This window comes from Marmota marmota, unplaced genomic scaffold (assembly GCF_001458135.2).
Source record: "Marmota marmota marmota unplaced genomic scaffold, marMar, whole genome shotgun sequence".
In the NCBI taxonomy this organism is placed as follows: domain Eukaryota; kingdom Metazoa; phylum Chordata; class Mammalia; order Rodentia; family Sciuridae; genus Marmota; species Marmota marmota.
This window is the reverse complement of record NW_025999942.1, coordinates 934,517-949,612: the sequence shown is the minus strand read 5'-3', so window position 1 is coordinate 949,612 and position 15,096 is coordinate 934,517. Positions and strand designations below refer to the sequence as shown.

At 39.7% G+C, this 15,096-nt stretch overlaps 1 protein-coding gene across 1 annotated transcript in view; it reads left to right on the top strand.

Moving 5' to 3' along the window:
* Positions 1–15,096, top strand: part of LOC107153194 (phospholipid-transporting ATPase IB) — a 532,593-nt gene that overhangs the window by 386,076 nt on the left and 131,421 nt on the right. The window contains exons 31-33 of the mRNA XM_048801263.1: positions 1,681–1,742; positions 2,262–2,318; positions 4,023–4,130. Coding sequence (XP_048657220.1) covers positions 1,681–1,742; positions 2,262–2,318; positions 4,023–4,130 — 227 coding nt within the window. The remainder of the gene's footprint in view (positions 1–1,680; positions 1,743–2,261; positions 2,319–4,022; positions 4,131–15,096) is intronic.

The window sequence follows — 15,096 nt, the reverse complement described above, 5'->3', positions numbered from 1 at the left end:
GCTCCTATAATCACAACACACCAGAGACTGAGGTAGGACAATCCCTGGATCCAGGAGGTTGAGACCAGCCTGGGCAACATAGTGAGAACCTGACTCAACAAACAAACAAAATGTTTTGCACTTATTATTAAAATAATCTTAGAGCCAGTTACTGAAAAGCAAACCCCCACAGTTTTGAATAACTATTTGCAGATACGGGTTGAGTGTCCCTTATCTGAAATGCTTTGGACCAGAAGGGTTTCAGATTTGAGATTTTTTCAGATTTGGGGATCTTTGCTCAGAATTTACTTAGTTGAGCATCCCCAATCCAAAATCTAAAATTTTGTATCCGGATTTTGGAGCACTTCAGATTAATGATGTTCAACTTATACATTGTTTGTTGTCTTCCTGAGATTAGTTTAGGCTCTCCTTCGCTTTTTCAATTATTTCTGCTCCTCCTGTTCTGACGAAGTCTTATGTAAGCTTTCCTTCTTGCATTACCGTGTCTGTCCTAAGCTTTGAGGTGGTTCCTTTTGTGGCTGCATCTCTCTCTGCTCTCCTAGTGCAATTCTTTTCCTTCCCCATAGGAACTTCTCCATTTAGGACTGTACTTCATGCAACCCCAATGCCACGCTAGTGGTTAACCTTCCCCTGTCCACATCAGTAGAAAGCATGTGCCCTAGAGCTGGATTCAGGGACCCACCATTTCCAGATGCCACCATGACTCAACTTGATGATTACACTGTTTTAAGAAAAGAAACAGATCTCGATTCCTTAACAAGGGTAGGATTTTTCAACAAGCAGATAATTAAATCAGCAAGCCCAAATAACATATGGATAGCAGCTACTGGATTGGAAATTTGAACACAAAACCCTGACCGTATACCTGACCACAGATCTGAATTTGAGTATAAGGGAGAATAAAAGGAGGTTTGTAGCGATATCCAAGGGAACCATTTCTGATCTTAAAATAGGCTTCTACTTCTCAGCATAAGAACCAATACTTCTCAGGACAGGGCTATCTTAGCTGACATGAATTAGACAATTCTAAGAGAGTTCTGACTTAGCAGTTGTTATATTCCTGGTAATAGCCATCAGAAAGGGAGGGAAGGGAAAGGAAGGGAAGAATGTATAAACTGGAAACATCTCTCACTTGTAATCCTCACAAATGCTAGACTCCAGTTCGTGTAGCTGCAAATGAGGACAGGAGCAATGGATATTCCCCCAGAATAGAGTTCAGTCATTACAGATTGATTTTGTATCTGTGTGGCTATCTTCTTTCATTGATGCACAATTCCAATTTAGCAAAACTTAACAATAAATAGTAAATGAAAACTTGAAAAATTTCCACCGCTGGAAAAATAGCCATGATAGATAGATCAACATGTTCTTATTTCTGTCCTTTAAAAAAATAATAAGCTGGGCAAAGAGAGATTGTAATCTTTATACAAATGTAAATTTTCATGCAGATCAAGACTTGTTTGTTTTGTTGGAAACGTGATTTTGTTTGCTTCATTTGGAGAGAATACAATATAAAAAATGGAGTCACAAAAAGAAAGAGCAGTAGAATCACAGAAGATTCAATTTTGAAATGCCCTCACATTTTGAGAGACGTTTCTAAAAATTCCATTTTTATATTGTGGATAAAATAGATTGCCATCTCAGATCTCAGAAATTAATAGCAGCTTCTTTATTTTTCAGATACTCCATTCAGCAATGGTCATGCCACAGACTATTTATTTGTTGGAAATATTGTTTACACGGTAAGTTCATCTCTTTTTATTGAGCCACTCCTAAAGGGCCCATATGTGGGGTATACTTATCTAATCCCTTAGGTAAGGCTTTTCTTATTGTCGTATTTCAAATGTTTACATATTATAGATTCCTTAAGGTCAGAGGGGTTGAGAAATTCTTACATTATTGTTTAGCAGAGAGTATACTGAGTCGAAATGTCTGGAGAAGTGATGAGCAGGATTCCCCATTCTTCAAAAGACCTTTTACATCTTTAAAAGCAAAGAGTACTAAGGAAGATGGTTTCTCCCAAATCCTCTAAGAAAGGACAGAGCAGTTATTTGTGGGAAGACACTGAGATGAGCACTTTCCTTGAAATAAAACTGTCTGCTCATTTCCTAAAGACATCCCCTAGCAACTTAGCTACCAAGATGGTAACTTCAAAATATGGTGGGTTAGAGGAACTGACTCTGGAGGGGAGATCTGGGATTTCTCCTAGAAAGTAAAAAGTAGTGTCCTTCATTTTTCCTAACTCCTCTTTCTTTTCACAGTACGTTGTGGTTACGGTTTGTCTGAAAGCTGGTTTGGAGACTACAGCTTGGACTAAAGTGAGTCCTCTCTGGAATTGCTCCTCCCCCTGAAGTATAGATAATCTTCATACTATGATTTCCTTTTAAGCATTGGGATAATTAATATCTAGCTATATTAAGTTTTGCATGTAAAAATTGTGGTTTGATCTTTTTCAGGGCAAATTTTCAATCCAGTGTTTCCTGGTGCCTCATTTGCTAATATAGCTCAAAGCTATCATTAGTCACCTTATTTCAAATGTATATGCTGGCTCACTGGAAACACATACATGCACAGAAAACACAAAAGAGAGAAAAATGAAACTTTACATATTTTCATATAATTTTACTACCAAGAGATAATCATGGGTAACATTTTATTCTGTGACCCTCCATACATTCTTCTATCTGTGTGTTTTGAAATAGGATGTATTGTAGAACATAGAATTTTGTGATCTTTCTTAAAAATATATTAGGAACATTTTTATTCCTTAAAATATACTCCTACAAAAATCATTGTTCATGATTAAAGAAAATGACATTTCTATAGATATCCCATCTTTATTTAATCAGTTCCCTATTTTAGGTACTTTGGTTATTTCTAAGGTTTGGGGGTTATAACCAGTTTTTCATGTTTGTCACCCCTGGAGGGTCATGGCTAGCTGCAGCTTAAATAGACTCACCTGATGCTTTGCTAAGAAGGTGGGATGGGGTGGGTGGGAGATCAGTGTGGAGTCAGGGAATCTGTTAACACCTATTCCAGGGAGGGGATGGTGACAGCCTGGAATGTTGGAGCAGAAGGTAGTAAGTCGTGGGTAGATTCTGGAAGTACTTGTTTTAAGGGAAAAAACAAAACAAAACAAAACCTTGCTGATGGATTGAATTGTGAGGTATAGAAGAAGAGGTCAAGGACCATAAGAGTACAAAGGAGACAAAAATAACCAACTCAGTAGATGCTTAAGGAGGTACTAAACTGTAATAGCCAGTTGATCTTGTAGAAACAAAGAGCAGAATAGTAGTTACCAGAGCCTGGGAAGAGTGGAGAGGGAAGGAGAGGAAGGAAAGAGGATGGTCAACAGGACAGGAATGCAGTTAAATAGGAGGAGTGATTTCTAAGTTCTACAGCAAGCAGTAATTGTGGTTAAAAAACAAAGATATATATTTCGAAACAAAAGATTTTGACTGTTCCCAACACAAAATAATGATAAATATTTGAGGTGATGGTTATGCCATTTACCCTCATCTGATCACACACATTATATACATGTACTATAATATTACAATATACTCATAAACATGTTCAATTATTAATGTCAATTTAAAACTTAAAAATTTAAAAGAGGTAATATCATTTCAGGTGTCAAAAAAATCTCTTTTGCAAATGAATAGATCAAAGTCTCCTAATGATAAATAAAAACCTCTTGTTCATTTGTCTGTTCCACCATTCTCTCACTAGATTAATACCATCCCAAGGTGCAGCAGATACTTGAAATGAACTGAGCAAAGCCTGCTGTAACTAGGGGATGTCTCAGAGGATGGTCAGCTGTGACAGAAAAACACTTTGATCTTCAGGATAGCCACTAGTTAATTAAATTCATTGTTAAAAATTCTGAGACAAGGGAATAGAGTCCTCACAGTCTTTCCATCAGGAAAGGTGGCTTGGAGGGGGGAATTCTGCAGCAGGTGGGGTTGGGGTGGATCACCTGGCCAACAGAGGGACCATCTGAGCATCTTTCTCCTTTGCAGTTCAGTCACCTGGCTGTGTGGGGAAGCATGGTGATGTGGCTGTTGTTTTTTGTCGTCTACTCAACCATCTGGCCCACCATCCCCATTGCTCCAGACATGAGAGGGCAGGTCAGTACTATGAGCTATGAGTGTGCCTCCTATCTTACGTCAGCAGTGTTTTTATATATGTATGTGTGAGCAAGCGGTGTCTTGTGACAGTGAACTTCAGGAAGACCGTTGTTACCTGCTCCCATCAAAACTTATCAGAAGCACCAAATCAAGGCACCTGGGAGAGGATGTCCAGTCCACAGAACCAACATTTGAAATTATAAGTCATGAAATTTTAAGTCATCTGACTTGCCCCCCCTGTTCACATTTCCATAATAAATTATGTGTTCATTACATAGTACTTTATGTCTATGGTTTGTAGCCCTTGGAAAAACCAGAGCTGTTTTGAGTTGTTCATAATCCAATGATTATTATCATAAGTTTAATGTTAACAACAGGATTAGCTGCTTAATTGGTAATTGGTCACCTGTGAAAGATAAATCTCTCTCCTAACCAGACTTTTAATGAGCCAGAATTTCTCATTTATCTCTTTGAACTAGGGAGGCTGAGATAGACAACTTATATTTGTTTGAATGGTTTTGAATTTTCTTTTGTATTACCTTTATCCAGTATCTGAGATAGACCTGCCAACAGGGACAACTGGATCACAGAATCCCACAGTACTTACTGGGTGTGAAGAGGAAAGAGTTTAGCAATTCTTTGATACAAGATTCCTTAATTTACAGGCAAAGCTATACAAGCCCAGGTCTCCCAGACGCACTCCACCATCTCCTCCTTGGGGTTGTCTTCAGCTAGTGCTACCTTTAGACCTCAACAAGGGGCTATCCAAGTCCTGAGCTTTAGGAGACTTCTGGAGCAGGCCTCCATGGTTGGGTGTGTGCCTCTTTGTGGAGTTAAAAGCCATAGTGTGCAGAGCCAGCCCCCTCTTCAGGTCCATTCTCTGGGCTCCAGGACTCTGAGTTTCCTTCATGAATAGCCAGAAGACCACTGCCAAGCTCTCTGCCTGTGCCTCTCCCCAGATCCAGGCACTATGAGCATCAGTCAGTAATGAGATGGTCACTGTTTCTGGCTCAATCTCAAGCACTGGACAACTGTTGGCAAGGGATGTGCAATGAGTCAACCAGATATTTGCATCGGTCTATCCACACCTGGGTTTGCAGGAGCATGTTCATTCTGCTGTGGGACAACATCAAGAACTGTAGGTCAGGAGCTTCCATTTTGTTTTAGCCTCCAGAATACCTACTTTAGAGGAAGATTTGGATGCTACTTCTGCCTTACAGTAGATATGAACAAAAATGCCTGGGTCTACCAAAGTCTAGATACATGTTCTATTGATGTCTAAGATAGCCCAGGTGGCATTGCTTGCCTTTTTACTTGGTAAATCAACTAATAACCCATGGTTTCTGGTATCTCCATGAGTGTGGGAGGCAAGCAAGCTGGCCCTGTCCTGCAGGAGCAGGCTGCACATCCTCAGATGCATTTTTGCTTTCTGTAAGGAAGAGGACAAATGCAGCACTCTTTCACTCCTTTTCCAATTCCAAGCGGTAGAGGAAATTGCAGGGCATTGATTGAATGAACCCACAAGATTATTGTGAAGCAGAATGAGAATTTCCCAACAAAGATACTTTGTTCACTTAAAGACATCAACTCTATTGCAAGGCATTGTGATTTGTCCCCCACAAAACAAACCCAGAAAAGAATCCAGTACTCATCATTTGGTAAGTCATGGAAACTTAGAATATCTGCTTTGTGTTCTCTCCTCCTGGGTAAGGGCGTGTCTACTCTGATTTCATTTGAAGAATTTTACAGAACAATAGATGGGACTGTAGTGGATTGTTACAGACAGGCTTCTAAATTAGAGAAGAGTGACAGCTGACAGGATAAGATCAGTTGTGTGTGACTGGCGGGCAAAGCCATTCCTTTGAAAGCCCCTCTGTGTCTTCTACAGTGTTGTTCTAGCAAACCCCTCTGTGTACAATTGCTTCATGTCTCCAATTCCTATGTGCATGAATTAGGCTGGTTGTTGACTGGCTTCCATCAATCAGTTGAGGAGCAAACTGCCCAGGGGCCAGGATTATCATGCAGCCATGTAAGGTGTCCACATTCTTACTGAACAAGTCACATGAACTTGCCAGTCTGGGTGGTTCCAAGGCTCAGCTTAAGGATGACATTTACATACACTCATGTGCTACATAATGACATTTCCACCAAAAACAGACCCTGTACTTTCATGGGTGATTCCACATGATTATATGACCTCGTGATATTATAGCCGTCTTAGTTTGTGTAAGTGCCTTCCATGATGTTCCAGTAATGGGGAAATTGACTACCAATGCATTTCTCAGAATGTATTTCCATCATTAAATGTCTTTGTGGACTTTCCAGTAACAATTTAGAGAGCTGTTCTATCATCCAAGAGCAAAGGAGTGATCTTATTATATTTCACTTTTGTTTAAAAACCCTTTTCCCCCCATTTAAACCATGAAATTTTTACCTTTTTGTGGGTTGATTGGTTGGCTTCAACGAGAAGCAAATGATGCTGTTTTGAGACAGACATACCTGGATGAGACTAAGGTTTCCATTAACATTGGATGAGAGGATAATTAGTTTCCATCATTTAAAGAGCTGTTTATCATCTGTAGTCTTCCTCCAGGGTGAGTGGAAAAATGGTGTCAGAAAACTATATATGACTTCCATGTCCTGACTGAATTTAGTATTTTTACCTTCTGTCTGCCACTCTATTTTGATTCAACAGCTTACTGATTCTTTGAAAAATGGCAATAACTGTTAAACATTTTATAACTTTTTTGAAGAATTGCTTGAGTGGAGAGTGGCTAAAAGTAGTCTCAGGAAGGCTTCATGCCATTCTAGAAGGAATTGAATGGTGTTATAAAGAAAGCAAGCAACTGGCCTCTGGTTCATAAAAGGAATTAGCTGCTTTGGGAGAACTATATGGCCAAGCCATATCCATTCCTTGGGTTCTAGGCTGGTGAATGCTTAGAGTGAAGGGTATTCTTGGGCAAAGACTGCTTTTAAAAAATTGCTATGTTAATAATGATTTTAGTGATTTTTTACAAGCCATTTTTTATTTGACTATGCAATGGGGTTTTAGCAAATGAAAGTGGTTCTTTGAAGCTCTAGAATTAAAAAGTATCTAAAGGCAAATGGCATTTTGTACCCAAGAGCCCCAGAGAGACTTGACACAAAAACATTCTGTCTATTCATAACATCTTCAACCTTGAAAAGATGCATTGTGTTCTGCCAGAGCTTCCTAAACTAATGTGATTAAATATTTCTTTGTCTAGTCCATTATATTTGGAGTTTTTCTCACATGGGGGAGAGTGCAGGTTTTCCCTTGAGGGCAAAGGAAAGGAAGGGCTGTAGAATTAAATATTTGTTCTCCACTCTCAAAGAGTTTCTATCTGCCCCAAGGCACCTCATGATATGGTATGTAAAGCCCCACCAGACAAAGAGCCAGGAAGTCCCAGTGGAAGTTTTTGAAATCAAAGAAGTCATGTGCACATTTCCTCTCCTAAAAATGTGCAGCATTTATGGGATTTTTAAGGGACACCCTGTTTTCCGTTTTTCTAAGCCCAGGCTTAGATCTACAGTAAGTTAAAAACTCAGGTTATATCCTTCTTGGTTAATATAAAGGTCGTCAGCTACGAAAAGAGAAGATGATGCTTTTCAATAGGGGACCATGTGGGTTTCTTTCCCCCAGGAGCATAACCATGCCCATGGGTTTCTCCTTAAGGGTATAAAATGTCTCAAAATGGAAAACAATAATATGGTTGTTGGTGTATAGCTTTGAAATGGAGAGATGAGGAGGACTGGATGGAAAACCAGATCAGGAAATGTGTGTGTGTGTGTGTGTGTGTATGTGTGTGTATTTTTTTTTTTTCATGCGTTTCCCAGGGTTTCTGACTTCAGGAGTGTCTGAGGGGGTCCATCTGACTTGACCTCTGCTCTCAAAGGTCAGGAGGCCTGGCTGATGCCCCAGCCAGAGCCACACAGCCTTGGGCAATCGCTTAACCTGTGCTAATTTCCTAATCAACAAAGTCAGGATAAGATCACCCACCCTAATTACCTTAAAGAATTGCAAAGAAGATATCAAGAGATATCCCCTGGGAAGTCGGAAGTTGGAAAACTTTCATGCTCTTCTTTTTCTTGGGATGATGAATGCTTTTTGAACCTTTATATATAGGAATATATTGCTATGATTTAAACTCCCAATTTTCAGGGGCCAAAGAATTTTAACATTTTAAAAGTTCAAGATAAAATGTTTCTCAGTAAGGTCAATTGATCACCTATATTGTAATCACCTGGGCTGCTTGTTAAAATGAAATCTCCACCTCCCCCCCAAAAAAGTGCATGCAATTCATATTCTCTCTCTCTCTCTCTCTCTCTCTCTCTCTCTCTCTCTCTCTTTCTCTCTCATACACACACTCATACCTTTGCCCCCCCACACACACATATGTAGAATTAGATAGACTCTCTGGGCATGAAGCCCCAGCGCCTGAATTTTAATATATTTCTAGGTGATTCTTTAAATTTTGAGAACCACTGCTTTAAATATCTGTTATTCCATTACAACATTTTAGCTTATGCTGGATGTGATAGGAGGAAATGGTCCACTGAAAATATCCAAGGCTGATTGCATTCTCTGGGTTGGGGTTAGTGTAAGACATAGCCTGGTAGTGCCAGCGTAAGGCAGCTAGCTGTCTAAAGAGGGAATTACACCAAAGACATTACGTAGCTCACCATGGAAAAATACTCCTCACCCACTCTTGTGCCTTTCCTTTAAAGATTTTTTCATTGCTAGTAAAAGAGGAGGGGAGACTTTCACTTCAAAGCTTACAAACTGCTAACTATATCTTCTGTGCCAAGTTCCAGGCCCAGCCAGTTTCTGGAATATGACATGCTTCATTTTTTTTTTTTATCCTAAATACAGGAATGAGTTTACTTTTGAGCTTTATATACACACTCGTAGATACACAGTGCAAATTCCAGTGGACTAAAAGTGAACAGGGAGGAATTGCAATGGGTTGCCAGTTTGCCATCCCCGAATCCAAGTGATTCAGGATTCTCCTTCCCTGAGAAATTGGGTCCCCTGGATTTCTCAGTCAATCTGTTTGCAGATCTGGTAATGTCCACATGAAACATGAACAGTGACACAGTGACGTTTGTTTCTAAGCGGCATGCATACTAGGAGGTCAGCTGAGGAGTAATTAAAAGAGCCATGTAGAAAACCCCTTTGCTCAGCTGCAGTTCTAGAATGTCTCCACAGGACAGGGGCATAAGGATTGGGTGAGGACTTGTCCTCAGGCGAATGCCCATAGCAAGGGGCATGGTGGGTTACCTCCAACATCCATCCTCCTTTGTCCTTTCCCAGGAGTGCCCAGTTTGTATCACTTATTGGTTGTGACTTGCTCAAGAGGCCCAGCACATTAGGGGAGCTGTTTCCACCCTGAAGTACAGAGGAGAGCTTATTCCCCTCCACTCAGCTGCGGTGGGTAATTCAGAAGCTTGAAGAGATGCAAGGAGATCATTTGCTGGGGGCTTCTGGGATAGAAATGTGTTTGCTTCCAAAAGAAATCCATCAAAGAGAAGGCCCTCTCTTCCAAATGGTGTGGCTGTTACCGTGACCCTGCTGTAGTTCAGATCTTAGATATGTCCCCCAAAGGCCCGTATGTTCAAGGCTTGGTCCCCAGCTTGGCACTATTGGGAGGTGGTAAAGCCTTTATGAGGTGGGTCCAGTGAGAGTCTGTAGATCATTGAGGGCAAGGCTTTGAAGAAGATGGTGGGTCCCCAGCCCCTTCCTCCTCCACCTCCTTCTCCTCCTCTCTTTTGCTTCCTGGCAATAAGATGAATGTTTTTGCTCCACCACACCCTTTTTCCATGATGTGCTTCATGGGGGCCAACTAATCATGGACTATAACCTCCAAAACAGTGAGCTAAAATAACCTTTTCTCTTTATAAGTTGATCTTGGATTTTTGTTATAGTGACAGAAAATTAACACAGACCTCAAGAATTATTCTACCACCAGGAAGAACATGCTCAGAATCCCACTGCTGGTGTGAAAGACTAGAAAGACAAAAATAAATAACCAAGACAAAAGTCCTCAGGGAAGTGTGGAGGTACCAAATGAAGCCCACTCAAAGCCCACCCCAGGTCAGGTGCTCTAGGAAGCAACCCAGGTGTGCATTGCTTGGCTTTTGTGTATAGATTGTGAGAAAAAAATATTTCTTCACATGACAGTATCAGTCAGATGTTATATTTATAAATATATGGTTGGTAAAGAAAATAAATGATTTTTAAACACGGGCTTAAGGCCTAGATCACATAGTTTACTATTTTGCTATACTCCACTATAACAAAAATCCAAATTGTAGATTGATATAGGAATTGGTAATGAATTGCTTTATTCATGTTTTTGGTAATAATATCCCAGAAACACCAAATGTGAATATCTGAAGCCCACTCACTGGAAGTTTCTTCAACACGGCAATATTGAATAGAATTCGTCTATTTTCCCCGAATACCATACTTCAGAAGCCTGTGTAGTGAGAAGTGGTCAGCCTCATATGTGTACAAAATCTTATCAGCAGAAACTTGCTTTTCATTTCAAAATAATGTCCTAGCATCTGTGAGTAGGTCTATCAAGTATTTGTTGTTGTAGAGCTTACATTTTGGCTTTTTATTTTCCTTGTGGTATTGGGGATTGAACCTGGGGCCTTGTGAATGCTAGACAATTGAACCTGGGGCCTTGCGAATGTTCTACTACTGAACTGCACCCCCCGGCCCACATTCTGACTTTTAAACTTGTACATTTTGTGGAATGGTGAGACTGGCTTACCAGAAGGAACACATCATATTTATAGATAACATTATTATCTAAAATAAATAGCAATACAAGCAAAATTAAGAGTACATAAAAGAGAGAAAAGGGAGGTACTAGGGAATGAAATTGATCGTATAAAGATGTTACAATGAATCCCACTAATATGTAGAATTGTAATGTACTGATAAAGATAAATAAATAAAAAAGAGTACATAGAGGTCCTTGTTTCTCACATGTCTGTGACTGTTGTCACCAGCATCCTGTCTCTCTGGCATGTGTTTGCCCTCCTTGAAGGCCCCCACACCTATCCTTGTCTGAGGCAAGCACTGGAACTGGAAAAATCAAATAAAATTATTACAGCAGCAAAAAAAAACCTCTTCATCAATAATAAAAAGAAAAATCAGGAATGTTCACTTGAGCAGAGCTACCTAAGATGGGTTCTCCCAGACTGATAAATATTTGGGCTATGAAATTAGAAAATTCAGGCATCCATCCAACTGTTCTGTCAGAAATGGATCTCATAGGTGTTAACACGGAACAACAAGTTGCCTTTGTTTTTCTTCCCCTGGCTAAGAAACAAAGGGGAAAGTGTATTTTTTAAGAAGTTGGAACCTCCTTAAAGTGGTTTTTAGATTTTTCTGTGCAGACCTGCAGGAGCAGGAGTGTCTGTTTGGACTAAAGTGGCTGGAAACAGACTTCCTTCCTACTTGGTGCACATCCCAACTGTGAAAATGAGACTTGAGCTAAAGTAACCCAATGCCTGAGACATCCATAAAGCTAATTCTGTTGTTCACAACAGTCGATAACACAATAATACTTGTGCTATTTCTGAGTTCCAGTTTTTGTCAGGTATGTGAAAGCAATAGTATTTATCTTTGGATTTAATAGGGAAACTAAAGAAAATAAGACATGTAAATAAAAATAGTTAATGTTTGTTGAGCAGTTACCATTTGTCAGACAAAATTCAGCTGTTCCTCAGTGGAAGATTGGTTCCAGGACCCCCTACAGATACCAAATAAAAGGACACTCAAGTCCCTTATATAAAATGGAGTTATGTTTGCCCTGATTCTATCCCCGACACCAAAAATACAAAATAAATAAATAAAAATAAAAATACTCTATGCATTTCTTCCTATACACTATAAATCATCTCTAGATTACTTATAATAATACAATGCAAATGTGGTGGAAATAGTTATTATATTGTATTTTTTAGGGAATGAGAACATTTTCTGTCTGTGGTTAGTTGAATCTATAGCTGTGTAGCTTGCAGATATGGAATGCCAACTGTATACATCCATATAAATATACTATACATATACAGTCTGTATATTATACATATACAGTACATATACATATACTATACATATACAGTCTAGGCAGCAGCTGATTCAGAAATCTGCAACCATCAGAGAAGAGAAAAGGGTGGGTGCCATGGTCAGGCAGAGAGCAGAAGACCTAGGACTTCCCCTCAAGTCTGCTAGATGCCAGGGTATGTTTCCATACTTCATGACGACAGAAAGCATCCAGGATGATGACAAACCAGGTATCTAATAAATATCAATCATTTGTCCTTAAAATGTTGCTTTTATTAAGTTTTATATGAAGTGACTTACCGTACAATGTAATGGAATTTTAAACCCATGAATATTGAGTTAGAAAACATAAACAGACTTTGGTTTTGAATCACATTTCTGACTATGGCTCCAGTCTCTTCTGCAATAAAGTAAGTTTCAAACAATAGGATTTTTTAAAAAAGCACATTATGGGAAACCCTAATTCAGGGGGACCCAGTTCTCCCTTCCCCCACTATACAATTCTCTCCCTTTTGCCAGTTTATTTTATTTTGGCCTTTCGTTTCAAGGATGCCATGTGTTAATTAGAGGCCAGACGGCTTTGATTGTGAGTTATTTTTCTCTTCACTTAGAAGGATTGTTGTGGTGTTTCCATTTGTCATTCATTCTGATGTTAATTTTTTAAATATCTGTCAGCAAATTAAAGTACACATTACATGCTGATTTTGTTTGTTTGTAATATTTATGCTCAGTGGTCACAGAGTATTTTGATGTGGTTTTGAACTTTTTCTCGCGTGCAACATGTGGAAATGTGACTGCGAGCCACCCTCCTTCAGATTCCGTACAGGGGTCTGCTTCTCTGACATCTGCAGGAAGAGAAGCAGCCTTTCTCATGATGGGGACCATCTCCGCAGTTCTAGCCAGGGATAGTGGAGGTCTTTAGGTTTGCTCTACTTAAAAGGAATAGAGGTGCCTGAGAAAGGCCACCAAATCAAGGATGCATGACCAGAGAAAGTTAGGCTAGAGAAGGGAGAAAATGCAAGCATAGCATGCTATAAAGGGTGGATCAGGATTTTTCTGATTTGTATAAAAAAAAATGCAAAGCTATCAGTGACAGTAACTAAGAGGATCAATTTAGTGAACAGTCTTCAAGTGGGTGAGATTTTCAGTTACTGTGTTTGCTGTTGCTATCATAAAATATCAAATTGTCCCTGGGGGAAGTTGAATGATTTTGGAACCTAGATTAGCCAACTCCTATGCAGTTGGTGTATCTTTGGCTACAGACAGAGAAAGAGAAATCTCAGTTACCTCTGCCTCTGTTCATATGTGCACTTTAATTCATAACCTATGTATTTTAATAACTGTGAGCTGTTTTGATAGAAACTGAAGGAGACATATTTAAATGTGCAGATACTTTCAAGTGCAGAAGTGCTTGGAAGGCAGCCCCACGAACTGGCTCAGCAGCAGCACAAAGGGTGTGGTGGCATCTCACCATCTGCTGCCTGCCTACATCCATTCCTCCTTCTTCCGGTCACAGCCCCCAAACTCTTCCCCATTTACAGGATATGCTTTCAGATAGTGCTGATTCTACCATGTTCCACATCTGAGGTCTAGATCTTTGGCCTAGGACTGGGCAACCAGACCTTTCATCTCATTGACAGCAGCAGTGGATTCAGAAATGGGTGTGGTGCCCCACACTGGGATGCTTAGAGATAATTTAAGGACATATATATGTGTGTGTGTGCGCACACACACACATCAATTGCAGTGGGGAGGTCTTTTGGCACCAGGTTTGTTGTATGAGTCTGGAGCTGCCAGGTGCTGCTGCAGAGAAAGTTCCTATGGAAGGATAATTTGAGCATGGAGGAAAGCTGAACCAAGAGTTGATGGCCTTGAGTGTGCCCCAGTTGTGCCTGAAGCTGGAATCATCTCTGAACTTTTAGATAGCCACAAACCACTGTATTTCCTTTTTTGCATAAGATAATTCAGGTTGGATTTTTGTTTTATCTGAGAAGAGTCTTAATTAATGGAACAATTAATCTCCCAAGTCACAGACATAAAATGTAAAATCAGGGGCTGGGGTTGTGGCTCAGTGGTAGAGTGCTTGCCTACCACGTTTGAGGCACTGGGTTCAATCCTCAGCACCACATAAAAATAAATACATTAAATAAAGGTATTATGTCCAACTACAACTAAAAAATATATATATTAACAAAAAATAAAATGTAGAATGGTCTGGGTCAAGTTAAGATAGAGAAAACTCTGCTATCTCTTTTGGGAAATTAGAGTTTTCATTATATAGTAGAAAAGCAGTTTCTCTTGCTTGCATCTACCAAGTTGGGGACTTTGCCTTTCTGTAGCCTTCAGTGAGTCCCTCCCCCAACTTTCTACCCACCCCACCCCCCACCAAAAAAAAAAAAAAAAGACAGGCCATGGTAAAAGCTAATTGATTAAAATGGTCAGGACCTAGAAAAAATATGGAGCTTTTCTCTTTCTTCTGGCAGCCAATTTAAAATGGCTTAGAGTCAAATAGTCATGAGCAACACTGTCCAATAGAAATATAATGGGAGACGTGTATAATTTTAAATTTTCTAGTGGCTCCACTAGAAAAGGCAAAAAGAAATAAGTGAAATTAGTTTTATTAATGTGTTTAGCCCAACATTTCCAAAATTTTATGACTTCAAGATGCAATCAACATAAAAATAAATTTTTAACGAGGCATTTTGCATTCTTTATTTGTTATGTCTCTGAAGCCCAGTGTGTGTGTCGCACATACAGCACTAGCCTCTAGCCAGGCTACATATCTTTCAAGGGTGCAGTAGCCACATCTGGCCAGTGGCTGCTGTGTTGAAAAGCCTAGCTCTTGACCAGCAGAGATTTGAAAGCACA